At 48.2% G+C, this 15,911-nt stretch overlaps 1 protein-coding gene across 4 annotated transcripts in view; it reads left to right on the top strand.

The window, feature by feature from the left end:
- Positions 1 to 4,450: 4,450 nt before the first annotated feature.
- The window catches only part of LOC119437078 (uncharacterized), a 26,695-nt gene continuing 15,234 nt past the window's right edge, over positions 4,451 to 15,911 (top strand). For 2 of the 4 annotated variants that reach the window (XM_037704158.2, XM_037704156.2), the window contains exons 1-3: positions 4,451 to 4,676; positions 13,339 to 13,419; positions 14,635 to 14,800. In XM_037704158.2, coding sequence (XP_037560086.1) covers positions 4,521 to 4,676; positions 13,339 to 13,419; positions 14,635 to 14,800 — 403 coding nt within the window. In that variant the 5' untranslated portion in view covers positions 4,451 to 4,520. The remainder of the gene's footprint in view (positions 4,677 to 13,338; positions 13,420 to 14,634; positions 14,801 to 15,911) is intronic. The other 2 variants (XM_037704157.2, XM_049660262.1) reach the window with 2 other exon arrangements.

Below are 15,911 nucleotides of genomic sequence, written 5' to 3'. Positions count from 1 at the left end.
GCGCGCGCCCGGCCTGAAAGCTTCAACGTGGACTTTCTAGGTGCGCCACCGTCGACTTGGCTTTCGCAAGCAAAAAGTAAAGAAAAAGCAAGCGCTTTAGGAGAGGAGGCGGCGGAGGAAAGAGTAGATGGCGGTACTTTTCTTATATAGGGACTTAAAGTGCTGCACGATGAAAGCGCGACTAGGTGAGGGGGGGACAAACACTGAAGCCGGGAAACCTATCTGAAAAAAAAAAATTCGGAAAATTTTAACCAAAATACTGTCATACGAGTAAATATTCCGTTCCAAATATTTTCGCTGTTTCTTCTTTTTTCTGGGGTTTTACGTGCCAAAACTAGTTCTGATTATGAGGCACGCCGTAGTGGAGGGCTCCGAATAATTTTGACCACCTGGGGTTCTTTAGCGTGCACTACAACGCAAGCACACGGGTGTTTTTGCATTTCGCCTCCATCGAAATGCGGCCGCCGCGGCCAGGATATTTTTGCTGTACTAAAACAACAAAGTTGAGTTTTGTTTTTATTTTACAATTTATTTGTTCGTTCTTGGTGACCCCTACCAACCAGTTTTTCTGGCACAAGGCTTGGCAAGGCTGTGCAAACCACCTACTCTGTCGTGCGGAATGGCGTTGCTCACTCGAACGTAGCGGTTTCATCCGAGTTCTTTTTTTTTTCTTGCGTTTGTGCAAAGTGTGGCGTGCGCTTCACTTCAATTTTTGCGTGGCCTAGCACACGGCATTCATTGGCGAAAGGTGTGAGTGCAGGTTTTTTGTTATCGCGCAAGTTCACGCTGCGGCATCTGACGCGCTGTGTCTCGTCGTGACGATAAATACGGAACGCTCCGCGAAGAAACTTCGTGCTATGTTCGTTCACTTTCCGTTACATAGGCTCTGAGTGTCCGGCGGGAAGCAAAATTAGTAAGTCGAATGTTTTCTAAATGATAATCTGGAGCAATGTTGTCTGATAACTGTTGGATATGAATACATGGTGTCGCACGGAATCGCGAATGATTCTGTAAAAAAAATTGTCGCAGTTTCGCCCGAAAGGCGAAGCATCGATTGCGATATCAATTGAGTAGAGGAGTTGCGGAGTAGGGATAGTAGCTTTATCGGCTGCATAAACTTGGACACATTGGCATACTAACTGAATTAATAATCGTGGTGTCAGCGCGCACAAGCAAACATGAATAGATCACACTGAATCGTCATTCAGTGTGATCTATTCACACTGTGACAGCCAACGACTGTCAAGACGCTGGCAGCAAGCGCAAGTTCGCGCGGTCTATCGCTTCAACGGAAACTGAGCGGCGAATGCACAGCGCATACAAAGGTCAGAGCCGTGTGGAGATAAGAGACAGTGCGGGCGACCGCCGGGCTGAGAAGAAGTTGTTGGCAGAGGAGAAGCTGCCCCCCCTCTTCCCGTTTCTTGCTTTCGCGTGGGAGATTGAGTGGCAATATACGCCTTTGGCGCCAAAGCACAGCGCTGCCCCGCCACCCTCCCTCCCATACCCCCACGGCCTTTCGCGGGACGGTCGCGTTTGCTTTCCGCCGTGCGTTCGCTCTCCGTGATAGCGCGTGTCCCCCGCGCGCTTTCGCTCGCGCATACGGCGCGCGGCGACGATTTTATCGCCCTTGGAATCTATACGGAACCTCACGGCGACGGCGACGCCAGAAATCCGGTTGAAGTGTCCATATAATTGCTATAGCAATAAAAGGTTTCGCATATGTTGCTATCCATTACGACTGTACATGTGTGCTGGCCATAGTACTTTTCATCCGTTGAAACAAGTTTTGTTTGGTCAATAATATTGGTTGCATTATTCTAGACGAATAAAAGTGAAGTTGCTTTTGAAACCTCTGTGGCACTGTCGTTTATTTCCATCCTATTCGCTCACCTTCCTAAGGAACCTACCGGAGCAATTGCCGTCAATATCAGTCTAATAGTGATCACATTAAGACATACGCCACTCCTATAGTTTAAGGACACTCTGGCGCTTCAGCTGAGGCGCGTCGCAAGCTCGCCTCAGCCTCAAAAGAAAAATAGCTGCTGGCGTAGCGATCGAAATGCTGGACGCTGAAGAAATTCAAACATTCGTGCCAAGCAGCATATCTTGACGTCACTGCCATTTCCGGCTGTAACGTAACTCTTTATTTTTGGTTTTTCGCTTGCTGTTACTTGTCCCCCCGATACGTAGATGGCGACGGTTGCAACGAGCCGCCATTTTCTTGACATGTGGGCTCCTCTGGAAGCTGCGCTACCAGTTTACATAAACCTTGGTTTCAGGGGCTTTAGCTCAACTGCGCTTACAGGGAGCACGTGGTTGGGAAATAGGGTATCTCTCGAACATGCAAGCTGACGAAGGACGCGGACAGCACGGACGGAAGGGGGCGGGGTGGAGGGATCGACCACTTGGCACCCACCTGCAGCGTATGTGCCCTTGACTGAGCACAAAAAGACGATGTATTAGTTTTCTTTCAGCGGCAAATCTAGACAAACTGCAGTTAAATGCATCGCGAATGTCGCAGCGCACGAAGACGACTTATATATGCATTTAATACAGTGCGGAGTCTGCAACAGCCGTGAGTAAAATCATTTTATCATTTTGGAAGATCAGCTCACCTTCTTCTGCTACACACGGTCACTCGAGCACTTCGCTGCCGTCCCAGCTGCACTGTCGTCGTCACATATGTGTACAATGAGCGCCGAGAGCCGCACGCAAAATGGCGACAGGCGTTTGCTATACGCTAGCCTGTTTGTCTGTCGTCTGCTGCCTACACTCGTTGAAACGGCAGTGTAGAAAGTGTAGTTTTCATGCTACACTTTTGCTGTAAAATATGGTTTCGTATACGTGGGCGGAGCTACGCTTTTTCTGCACATAATAAAAGAAATGGCGACTACCTACACTATAGTGTAGCTGCACTCGTGCAGCCAGTGTAAGTAAAAAGAAATTGCCCTAGTATCATCGTGGTCATCTAGAGAGCGTCCCTGGCTAGGGTAGCGAAGGCGAGAAATAAAGCGCTCGCTCGCATTCAAGCACAGAGTGGTTCATGGGCTATTTAATTTTTACCTACACCAGCAATGCAGAAATGTCACGCAAGATGACATTCACTGATAAGCGCGATGCGCGCGAAAAAGACCTGCTTAGCAGAGCCCACCAACGTGGATGGCGCATGACTCGTGTTACGGAAGAGCCATCGACTCGGCTCACTGGGCCACTCAGCTGGGCCGATCGTGTTGTCGGCAGGGTGCGGAAACTCCCTATGCCTACCTTGGGACACTCGGTTCAATGCCGATACGCGGCGGCAGCGCCGCTTCTACCACTAGCGGTTGCCAAATATCCAACTGGAAATAATTCACACACAAAACAATGCCGCATGACGTCACTGATGATGTTGGAAGGTAGAGGGAGAGCTGCCAGGAGGAGGAGGGTTGCCGCGTAGGCCCTCCTCCTCATTTTGTCATTTCATGAAAGCAGTCGCTTTGAAATTCCTGGTTAAGTTTAGGGCGACAGTTCAACCAGTGTGTCGTAGAACATACCTTCCTGGCCCCATTATTCGTTAATTTTGTTCGTGTGTTGTGAAGTGGATCAACTAAACATGGCCGAATTCTCAGTCAGCCAAAGCTCAACACTAGTAAAAGTCGAACGTTTTTCTTTTTATTCACACATTTCGTACTGGAACAAGACTGACCTCCACGCAGAGCGAAAGTGTCAATCTGCAGAAGCAATTTTCATTCACAACTGAAATTTGCACATAATTAGAGAACATATAGATACCAGAAGATCCAAATCAATGCGAAAATTATTAAACATCACAGCTGCGTCTTTCTTCTTTCTTCTTTTTTACTTTAACATTGTCTGTGCATGTCGACAGAGTAAAGAGTGAACAAAATATAAAACCCGACAAACACACACTCAAGCCCTTCATTACAAGTATTTCTCCGGCAGAACATGGGCTGCCGTCATGACGAATGAGTCGAGTGACACTGCTCTTATGTCAGTCTACTCAGACTCAGACGGAACATGATCACTCATGCAAAACGAATACCTGCGCGGAAAATAGAGTGAAACACGTGTGCTTACCTGTTGTCATTAAGAAACCTGAAAAACTTCGAAGAACTGGAAATCGCGGTGTTAGAACACCACACAGCTGCCCAACACATGTGATGCCCCAATTTAGCCATCTTCGTCTATAATGCTTGGTTGGCCTAGTTTCCTGCGTCTGCCGTTCCTTGCACGCCTGATCAAGCTTATCTGTCTTATCTTTCCCATCTTCATACTTGACACGCCAACCGAAGCAGATGACCGAGCGAGTGGCAAGGGTGAGCGGAGGTAAGCTCGACGGACGCACGAAGACAAGCACTTCCCGCCAATCGCCCGATTAAAAATTGACAAAAACAGAAATAAAGGAATAACTTAGGATGTCCAGCAACCGCCAGGAGCGCACATGTTCTTTGAAACCGAAACTTGCACTCGCCTTCAGGGGGTTGTTGTCGGCATGAGCTCAGTACTGTGCGGGAACAGCCATGGCGTGCTCGTGTAATGCGGTTGCTTGCTTCAGGTGCGCGTCCGGACTGATACAAGGCGTGGCGGGCGTCGTCCAGTGCATGTTCGCACTGCTGCTCAGGTTGAGCCAAGAGGATGGCTTGGAGTTCGGCCTCAACCTCCTGCTGGGCGTAACGGTGAGCAGCGCTTGAGGCGTGTTCAGTCTAGGAACATTCAGGCAGCAATATTCAAATACGAGTTCGAACAAATACCGCGATCACGACGAATAATCGGGGTGCCTTATGAACGTCTTCCAACGGCGTCTGAGAATGATTGATTTAGTCGCCGCTCAAGAAAAGCATCATCTGAGGCGTCATCGTCTGGATTTAGACGCAATGCAGGTATATAAGGAACTGTTAGTGCTGACCATAAGGTTGCGGCTTCAATTCCTTGCCGCAGCGGCTGCATTGCGATGAGGGCGGTAAATACGCCGGGGATGGGCAGTGACATCGACAACACTTAGGCAGCCAGACAGCTAAAGCGAAGCTATACTACAACGTACCGAGTGGAGTAGTTACAGTCGTCCATAAAAGTTTACGGACCACGTGAGCGCGTGGCCAACAGCCTCTTCGCGACACTTCGGCTACGTCAGCTGCAATCGACAGCAACGCTAAGCCCTAGACGCATCCCTCCCTTAATCGATGGCCTGTCTATTTTCTCACTGGGCACAAATATTTTCTATCTCTTTTTAACGCGACGCGCTCTTCGGCAGCCATGGCTACGTGCTTCTGTCTCGAGAGCAGTATATCAATATAGCTTAACAGTCGCGTGCCCTTCGGCTGACATCAGTTTGATTTACGGGTTGTGACGATGGTTATTTTTTTTTGTCATTTACAGTTGTCCTTTGCTGCTTTGACCATTTATTCTTATCGCACTTTAATGTTTTGCAGCGAGCGTTACCATGAGTGCTGCGGCAATGTTAGAGAACAAAATAAACCCTAGGCTAAAAACCACGTCATGTGCCACACCATCACGTGGCACACCTCCGGATAAATTGACAGCACATGGGCATTTTTGCATTTCGCCCCTATCGCAATGAGACAGCGGCGGCCGTGATTCGATCGCATGGTCCCGGGTTTAGCAGTGCAAGGCCCGAACCACCACGCTACGCGAGTGGTTACCGAAAAATTAGGAATAACCTGGTGCAATGACTCTCTGTACAAATGTATTCATAAAATGTATTCATATACAAATGCATTTATATACTTTCTAAGGAAAAAAACTGCTGGGTGCAAGTAGGGACGTCAAACTTATTCCTTTAAAACGTTCATACGACCGATGCTTGACTATGCTAGTGTTGTCTGGAGCCATCATCAGAAAATATTGAAAAATAAATTAGAAAGTATACAACGTCTTGCGGTCCGTTTTATATGTTCAAAGTATACAAAGCATCACTCTGTTACAGCGATGTTAAGATTGTGTGATCTAGAATCGCTAAACAAACGCAGGCTTAAAAGTAGGTTGAAGTTTCTTTTATCAGTTGATGAAAGGCGATTTTAGTATTAACAAAAAACGACTACTTGCTATTGCCAGGGAAACGAATCATACGCGAGTGCTTCAGCCTTACTTTGCTCGAACGAATATGTATCGCTATTCTTTATTTTCCTGATGTAATTGAGGCATGTAACGGGCTTCCGAATAATGTGGTCAATACAAATGATGTTATTGAATTCATGCGTTTACTTGATGTACATTTATCTTATTTATTATGATGATTAGTCTGAGCTTTAGCTATGATTATTGTATTTAAATGTCTTGTTGTTTGGTTGTATTACTTATATGAGTAGCACTGACAATTGGGCGACTTATTACTTATATGTTACTTATATGTACATTTATGTGTATGTACACCCGTGAGCAAAAGTATACGGACCAGGGGTTGCGCGATAAAGCCGATTTTTTACTCTGCCTGTGAACGCAACCTGAAATCGAGGACTGCAGTCAAAACTTGGCATTGCAAGCTTTTCCGTGTACTCGTTAATTCCAGTTTATGCTTGTTAATTACGAAGAAATTCACTTTTTCCGGCGACCCTGTCTGTGGTCCGTATACTTTTACTGACGGATGTACGTGTATGTAGTGTGTATGTGTGTGCACTTCTGTATGCAAAATGTGCCCCCTCCCTGTAATGACCCTCAAGAGAGGGTTAACAGTATTTCTAAATAAATAAAAAAATAAAACAAATGCCTATACAGAAATGCCGTGGGGCATGTAGAAAAGCTCCAGTACGATGTGAAATGCCCGCCGTTTTCGACCACCTTGTTCATGCGTGCTGGCATCGACTCGCAGAGAGAGTTTATAATATCTGGTCGAGAACGCAGGGTGTCCCATCCTTGTGCGATTGCCTGCCACAATTAAGGCATCCGAAGTGCGGCCACAGTTGACTCGTGTCTCCAGACGTTTTTTTTCGGAATGCCCCACACATTTTCTACAGGATTCAGGTCGGCGCCACATGGAGGCCACTGAAGCTAGCGCACAGCATGTTTTTCGAGCAATGCGCTCACAATACGTGATTTATGTACCGGGCTGCGGTCATGCTGGAAAAGGTAGCAACCGTCGCAGTGGGGTGTGCTACGCTGCGCTCCGCACCACCCCAACGACCGCCGCTTCTCGTCGGTGCCTGGCACCGCGGCTTCCGCCATGGCACCGGGGCACAAACGCGAGCAGTATCCGCTTGCGCAAGAGCGGACGCAATTTTCTCTTGCACCCGCCTGTCCTCGCGCCTGCGGACAAACGACTGGCGGTCCCCCCAAAGACCGTCTCGTGCCAGACCAGTACCTCAAAAGTCCCAAAGCGATTATGTCCCAAGGCACCTAGGAGCTCCACGATTGCCATGACAACACGTGTTAAGTGGAAGTCATGTGACCCGCAGTGCCACGCCCCCGCTGTACCTACTAGCAATTGTAAAGTCGCAACCCAGACGCGTCTTTTTAATAACATATACCGCTGTAGTCCACATGCACCGTAAGATAAAAAACAAAGCGCGCAAAAAAGGAGAAATAGTTAAAGCGCTACGTTTGTATCTAGATCGAAAAGTCGATAATCCCTTCTTGCGGTATACTCCTTCTTGCCTCTATGACACAGTTGTATTGCAGCTTTGCACGTTTTTCTTAATTATTTTCATTTGCATGCGCTCTAGAGCAACACACGCTTAAAGAAAATTGCTGGCTCTCCCGTAATCCAGAGTACATGTAAGCATGAAATGGCCACCGGCAAGGCAGATTGGTTGGAGACGATACTAGCCACAATCTTAAAATGGGTATAGTGCATGTTCGCAACGGCAGCCCCACCACACCACACCGCATAAGCATGCTGCTGATAAACGCGAGTTATTATTGCGATAGCAATTATATGCACACTCCAGGCGCATTTCTGCCGTCGTTGCGGTGAGGTTCCGTATATAGTCCAACGGCGATAAAATCGTCGCCGTACGCTGTGTGTGCGAGTGAAAGTGTACGAAGGTGAGCTGGCAATCGCGACTCAATGTAGCGAACGCGAGGGAGGAAGTCAGGCCGGAAGCGCGCGTTCGTCTTTCGCGCGCGAGGCACGGGGGCGAGGCGACGGAGAGAGAGAGAGAAGGAGGGGGGGGGGGGTCTTTCTGCCCCGTCGGCTGCTGCTCACAGCGCGGGCGTCGTATCTTGAAACCGATCTGCGATGTGGGCGAAGTGCGCGCCCGCACGGCCCTCATCTTCAAAGCGATCTGCGATGGGGACAAAGTGCATGCGCGGAGTGCCGGTAGCTTCGTACGCGCTTTGCTTTCGACGTTTAGTTCGCGTGAGACGAGAGACAGCGCGAAGGTCAATTTGCCCGCTGTTGCTGGCGCGCTTTCTCACTCCGGCATTATCAAAGCGAGTTTTCGCGGTCATGATGCGTGATGAGTTCGTGTTTACCCGTGCGCGTGTGACACCGTGCTTGTCTATTTAGTTAGCAAGCGAATGTTTACAACTTTATATGGCCCATTCAACTAGGTGGTGGTGGTGGTGGTGGTGGTGGTGTTGAAGCAGGCGGGGTTAGCCTGGCATACATAGCCGGCAATTGTTCCGCCTGATCCTCCTTCGAGTTGAGATCAGGGGTGTGTCACCAGGTGTCGTTGAGCCCCGTGTCTCGCAGGAAGGCTATCAGCAGTCGTTGCGCTCTCTTCCTGATTGTCGCAGGCCCTCCGGGGAAAACGACGTCTTCAAAGGACCCATTCAACTACTATCCTTGTTTCGTATTGCTCTCTCCTAATTTGCTATCGCAATCGATGCTTGTCCTATTTTTTAATTGTTGCTCGGAAAGCTTTCCTTCATCCTCATCTCACCGAACGGAACGACAGAACGGCTGCAAAGAGGGTGTAGCTAGTGGTATGTGGCCGATGACCCTTGCTTGACGAACGAAGCACAACGGGATAATTGGTGATCAGCGGTGGGTGACTATCGTCGTGGCGGCACAGAACGCGTAAACCCATATTCATCACGCACTGCCCGCACCGTACCCGTTGTGACCGTTGTTGGAAAACCGTTTCTAAGATTGTAGCCACTCGACCGTTGTAGGAACCCCTTTCAAAACCATTGTTTACTCTTGACAAGTGTACGCGAGCATAAAGTGTCGCATTCACAGCTTTCGTTGACTTATGGCCCGCAATTATTAAACTACTACGCTATCAATCTTTTCCGAAGAGTGTACGCGGTTACGAGAGGGAGACGGGGCGACAAAACATAGGTCAATCACCCTGCCAGTTTGGTTTGCAGGTGCTGCCTGTTTGTTAGCATTTTATTGTGCCCGTGGTGTTGGGTTCTGTGACTTTGCGAGGGATACGATTGCTGTGCATTTGTAACCCGCTCTCTTGTGGCGTTTTATGTGTTTTTAGGGAGAGGGAGAAAACACCGTAAAATGTGGTAAAGGAAAGGGTGCGTGGACGAAGCGCAAAGCTTGAATATAAAAAAAAATAGCAAAATAGCCGGCGGACCACTCACACGACGATCCTAGTACAGGATTAGCGATTCGTCTGCCGGCGGATCACCCTCACAGCCACTCGGTGACGATTGGGCTGTAAATGCTTGGGGTGGGCTCCGAGGGATTCTGGACTCAACTTGAGGATCTATGCACCATCGGCTCTGCCGATATAGGGTCGCCCTATGTGTTCCAGACCCGCCTCGTATTTCTATGGGTAATTGCCTGTTAAAAGTTGCAAATAGAAAGTGTTTTTCAATCGTCATCTGTGTCTACTTCAATCCACCAGAAGATTCCAGCGAATCCGTCGCCGCTATCCCTAGCGGCAGTACTCCTCACTTACGAAGACCGTCTCTGGCGGTGAGTTTCCGTCACCCAAGTGGAGAAGTGATAGAAGAAGAACGTGGAGATTACTCCGCACCACACCGCAGTACGTCATATTGTGCACTGGTCCATATAGACGCTGCCCAGCTAGAAGAAAATCGGCTGAAGGCGGTACCGCCTTCAGCCGATGGGAGGCTGTGCTACGGAGGCTGATCTGACAACGAAGCAAGAACCTCTGGTGGGAGGCTGTGCTACGAATCGCCTGGCTGAATTACGTGCAATATGCCAACATCGTTCAGAAATTGTAAAACCGATTCTTTGTGGAAGTAGGGTTCTGAGCTTCGGACGGAAAACGTTGCTGCTGGCTTTATCTTGAAAGCGATCGTCTTACGCGAAGGACGGACGCACGGAGTTTTCTGGTTGGTTAACCATAGAAATGCTTACGCATTAAAAACAAATTGTCTGAGTCAATACATTTGTAGACAATCTTCAGCGCTTTAAATACCACCCAATTGAACTGACAACCTTGCTAGTTTGTAAAGATTCGTTATGAGTGCGGTAACGCGAGGACAAGGCGAGGACAAGAAACAAAAAAATTGGTTAACTCGGTGGTAATGAAGTTCGACTCAACGTGTAGGCTGGGGAAGCGCGGAACAGTGATTCGCTGGTGTTTCCCTTGTGTTTTCTTTGTGTTCATCTTGTTTTATCCGGCGTTTACCTTGTGTTTCGCAATCTATCGTCCGTTTTGAAACCTGTGCTAAGGCACAACTGGTGGGAAACCGCCACGCACATGGAGCCAAATCCCCACGCACAGCAAAGCCAAAGCTTTGCTGATGATAGAAGCGATTTCAACGAATTTCTGTTAATGAATACTCTTAATGCTTGATTATTCCTGTCTTTCAAATTATTCTGAATGATGTTAGTTTATTTTGAACCGGTTTTGATCAATTCTGTACTTGTTTTGACCCTGTTTTGAGCACTTGTTTTTGAGCGTGATCACGCGACATACGCCAACAGCCCGGGCCCCTAAAGTGCTTCGCGTTTAAAAATAACAATGAACGAAAACAAGCCTATAAGTACGAGAGTATTTGCATTCGTGTGACGTACACGAGACAGCTCACGTGTGTTATGTTTGCACAGGGTCGATTCGGCTAGTCAAATCATCTGTTTTTACGGGGTGACTTACGTGTGACTATCGATGACGTCATTCCTTTATCTTTTGTTTTCCCAGTCTTCATACGCGCATGCACATTATTTCGGCAAGGACAACCCCAGGATTAAATTTCTTAACACTTGCGGTGTCTGAACATGCTCAACAACTTTTCATGTACGACTTAGCCCTAAAACGTATATTCAAAAATCTTCATAAACATAGCTAATTAACTAACTAATCGCAATTTAATAGTCTGAGTAACTCAAGATGACTACGAACAATATACTGTTTGTCTCATTCACTTTATATATTCTCCCGCCGTGGTTGGTCAGTGGCTATGGTGTTGGGCTGCTGAGCACGAGGTCGCGGGATCGAATCCCGGCCACGGCACATTTCGATGGGGGCGAAATGCGAAAACACCCGTGTACTTTGATTAACCTGCACGTTAAAGAACACCAGGTGGTCCAAATTTCCGGAGTCCCCCGGCCACTACGGCGTGCCTCATAATCAGGTCGTGGTTCTGGCACGTAAAGCCCCATACTTTTTTAACTTTATATATTCTCGAAGTTTGGTTCAAGTTACGCGAAACACTCGGCAGAAAGCTTCATCTCTACAACGACGTTGCTGACCCGGACTGCTGGTTTTACAGCGTAAGCTGTTATGGGCTCATTCCAATAGCCGTTTCGGGTCGCGATGATGCTGCCGCCGGCGTCCGCCGCGTCACCGCTATCGCCGGAAACGCGAAAAAAAGTACCCGATTCCCGCGCCGGGATCGAACCTGCGCCCACTGCGTGGGAACCGGATGCTTGCGAGCCGGAGCCACGCCAGCGTTTGCTATCGGGCCGCGGAAAATACCCATATATAAGGCAAGCACGCAGGAAGAGACGACTCGAGCCTCCGCCAGTATGGTGGCGCCCATCTAGGTAAGGCGCCTGCAAACGCAGCGTGCGCAGGCGCAGACGAGATGCGATTCAGACGAGGCGCGCAATCAACGCGATCCCGAGCTGCCCGAGCATCCACCAGTATGGTGGCGCCATCTAGTTAAGGTGCCTGCAAACGCAGCGTGCGCGACATATAAGTTGCAGTTGTATGGATTGATCGGGCTCAGCAGACTGCTGTGCAGAAAGCAGTACAAGCCGCAGCTCGCCGTCGATGTGGGGCGGACAGTTCAAATCGTTCTCGTCAAAACGAGGCGAAGAGACTGCCGCGAAGAGCCTGTTGTGCGTGGTGCCCAAATTGGAGCTACTCTTGAGCCACTCCACCAGCTTACGCTGTGACTGCGCTGCGTGTGCCGGCGCAGGCCTGTGACTTTTTTTTTTTTGGTCTGGTCACTTCTTTGCCCCCGGCAGGAACTTTGTTGAGTAAAATTGCGCTTAAGAGCTTTACAATCGAGCAACCAGATTCAGTAATGGTTCATTTCTAAAACAGAAAATTCAGTGAATTGTAAGAAATTCACGGTTTTAAAAGCACGCGGAAAGGACACGGACATGTGAGTTGACGAAAAGGGCACCTTTGGAATATGCATAATCTCCTTTTGTGGGTTGCGTAAATGACTGCATAATGATGATTGAACTTTATTGAAAGCCGACTAAGTTGTTTGGTCGCCTTCTTTGCGGGTGGCCTGGTCGCCTGTATTGCCCTGTTTACCAGCTGACGACGGTCATCATATGGTTGAGGCTGGTGAGCTGTGTTTCCCACCGCTCCTGTGCGGGGCGGGGGTTAGGGGACATGTCGGTTTTTCATTCCCAGGAGATTCACGATTTTAAAAGCACGCGTAAAGGACACGAACACATGGGTTGACGAAAAGGGCACCGATGAAATGTGCATGGTCTTCTTTTGTGGGTTGCGTAAACGACTGCATTAGGATGATTGAACTTTATTGAGAGCCGACTAAGTTTTTTGGTCGCCTTCCTTGGGGGTGTTCCCCCTCAGTCCTAGAAGCCATGTGGCCTGGCCGCCTGTATTTCCCTGTTTACCAGCTGACGACGGTCATCATATCGTTGAGGCTGGTGAGCTGTGTTTCCCACTGCTATGTGCGGGGCAGGGGTTAGGGGGTCTGCCGCATTCCCAGACGACGTGGCACAGGGTGTTTGGATATATAAGGTATTTTTAAGTGTGGTCTACAGTTTTCCTCAATACAGCTTATGCCCCCAAAATAAACGTCAAATTTGTTTACATGACTGATTGATTGTTCAGTTAACTAAGCGCACAAGAAATGTTTCTCAAAACAACCGCTATAGCTATATGTGCCGCTCATCGCGTTCGTTTACGAAGTATGTCATTATTACTTATTTAATGTTTGGCTAAAGTGATTTGAGCACCCGGTATTAAACAATGCTCAGACGCTATTCTACACGTTCGAATCACATAACCCGTGCAACCTTTTTTGCAGAATATTCCTCTCGGTTGCGCGATTGCCACGGCGTTGACGCAGCGAACGGAATGTCGTGAACCACAAGAGTACGTCAGCCTGGTAAAGAGCCTCAGCGTTTGCTTGTTCGCTCATATCGGCTTTTATTCTTTTTTATAACTGAGTATGAAGTATTACAGCAGATCGGCAACCAGGGCTGGAATAATGTAGCGATTCCATTCCGATGCTATACCTTCTCGCGTTTCGTCAGTAGTTCGGTCAGCGTACTGCCTACGCGTGGCCTCAGAAATCGCAACGGCGCCCCTGCCGTTGCAATCTCTGAGGCCACGTAAGGCCTACGTTATCATCGGGATCGGCCAGTCAGTCGGCCAAGATGGATAAGAAAGGAATAGTCGAACAAGAGGAATCCTTACATTATACCGGCCCTGACGTCGGTATGGCATACGCAGTGAGCTTTGCGACAGCCGCGCCACTTGCATGCGGCGCTGCTGATCGTAGACGTCGCGGGCGCTCAATGCAGGCTGACACAGCATTTCCTTCACACGCTATCGTAGCGCACTGTATATTGTCGTGCGCACGTGTCTATAATCCATGACCTGTGTCGGCGACACTCAGCGTGTGCTTCGTGTCCAATTAAAGTGTACTAGCGGAATAGTTAGAGTAAATGTATGTTAAGCCGGACTTGACACTGAGCCCCTAACCTGAAGCAGTCAAATATTTGCTCCACTGAAGTGTGATTCAATTTCATTAACAAAACCACTTGAAATGACCGCGGTCACAAGTACGTGAACTGAATAATCATTGATGTAATCATTCTTTTGCGTGTAAGATTTTTTTTTAATCACTCTGGTCACGACAGACGATCCTTGCCGACATTCATTACCTGAGCCTGGACTTTTGCCCTCTCTTCTGTTTCCCTACTCTATCAGACCCGAACTTGAGCCTTTAAGGCAATGACGTTTAGAAAGGAATAAATACGAGGGCATTAGTACGTGTTCCATTCTTCGTCAGCGATGAAGTGTTTGAACAAGTGACGTCTCAGGTTGGAGCTAACGTTTCGACAAGAGGACTTGTGTTGGTCAGGGCTGACCAAGTCCCCCTGTTCAGTAACTGTTGATCACTTCGTCTTGTTCGAACTTCTTCATCAGCGTTCTTTCTTTCTTAATTTTTCGCGCAGCTCTGTCATACTATAGGCTCATGTAAATCTAACTATAGACCAAACAATAGTTCATTTATGGCATAATCGCTCTGACCGCCGAGACCTCGTCTCGTGGCGCGTTGCACTGACCCGGACGTCTTTCCTTCCCTCCCGCCGAGCGGCACTCCCAGAATCGGCTCAACGTGGCACTGTCGTGGCACTCTGCGCTGTTCAACGCCGTGTGCGCTCTGGTCCTGGTCGTGCTGCCGTCTCCACCGCACAGCCAGGCGGACCAGGTGACGCCCACGCGTTTCCACAGCTACTGGCTCGTCGCCCTCGACTACGGTGAGCCCCGCGGTCTCGAAGCATACCCTAGCCTGCCACAATGCGATACGGACGCTGTAACTTGGCGTGGTGGCTTAGTGGCTACGGCGTTGCGCTGCTAAGCACGAGGTCGCGGGATCAAATCCCGGCCGCCGCGGCCACATTTCGGTGGGAGCGAAAAAAATAAAATAAAAATGCCCGTGTGCCGTGCATTCGGTGCATCTTAAAAAAAATAAGGGGGCCAAAAGTAATCCGGAATGCCCCATTACGGCGTGCCTAATAAATATATCGTGGCTTTGGCAAGGAACACACCCAAATTTAATTTCTAAGTATGGTTGGTTTACTGCAAGGTTTAAACAATGTATGCGGGAAAAGACTTGTAGAGCTCTGGCGCGGCGCCGAAATATTTGCCCGCCTCGAAAATAGTTCTGCAACAATTTCTCCGAAGTCTTCGTTTCTCTGGTAGACCGATCTCGCTTGCCACCGTTGCTGAAAAGATTGCCGGAAAGTGGAAGTCCTTAATGACGAAGAGCAACCAAAGCTCGAAGCACATATTTTTTTTTTTTACTTTCTTTTTTCTTTTACCAGCCGGCATAAACATCGAGATGAATTGGCAGCGGGTTAAGGTGAGTAGAATTACCATAGGAACAAGTATAACAATATGAACTCGCTCACATTTAATGAAATAACAAGAAGGCATACGTAAAATGCATCGTTGAAACTATAGTCTGCAGTAATACTACAAGCAAGTGTATATATGTATAGCATTATATGTACAGCATATCCGAGCAAGAAAAAGACGCACTTTGAAGAAAAAGAGGGGAAGGAACTCTAAAGCGTACAAACCAGCAATGAGGTCGAGCGAAAGGAATATTGAACGTGGCGAAATGAACATTCAGCTGCTTTCACTGACAATAAAAAAAGTGAGAAAACGAAAAAGGTATCAAGTTATGGTGCAAAAATATTTCTTTAGATGATCGAGGAATTTATTAGTTACGTTCCGGACTGGTCCTATCTGGGTTGTCATTCAATAAACAGATACCGTAGAACGCCTTTATAACGAAGTGTGCTTGGGGCCGGCGAAATCATTCGTTATACAGGTCACTTCTTTGTAACTGTCGTGCACCGCACA

This window comes from Dermacentor silvarum, chromosome 1 (assembly GCF_013339745.2).
Source record: "Dermacentor silvarum isolate Dsil-2018 chromosome 1, BIME_Dsil_1.4, whole genome shotgun sequence".
Taxonomy (NCBI): domain Eukaryota; kingdom Metazoa; phylum Arthropoda; class Arachnida; order Ixodida; family Ixodidae; genus Dermacentor; species Dermacentor silvarum.
The sequence above is the reverse complement of the archived record's forward strand: the minus strand, read 5'-3'. Positions and strand labels throughout refer to the sequence as shown.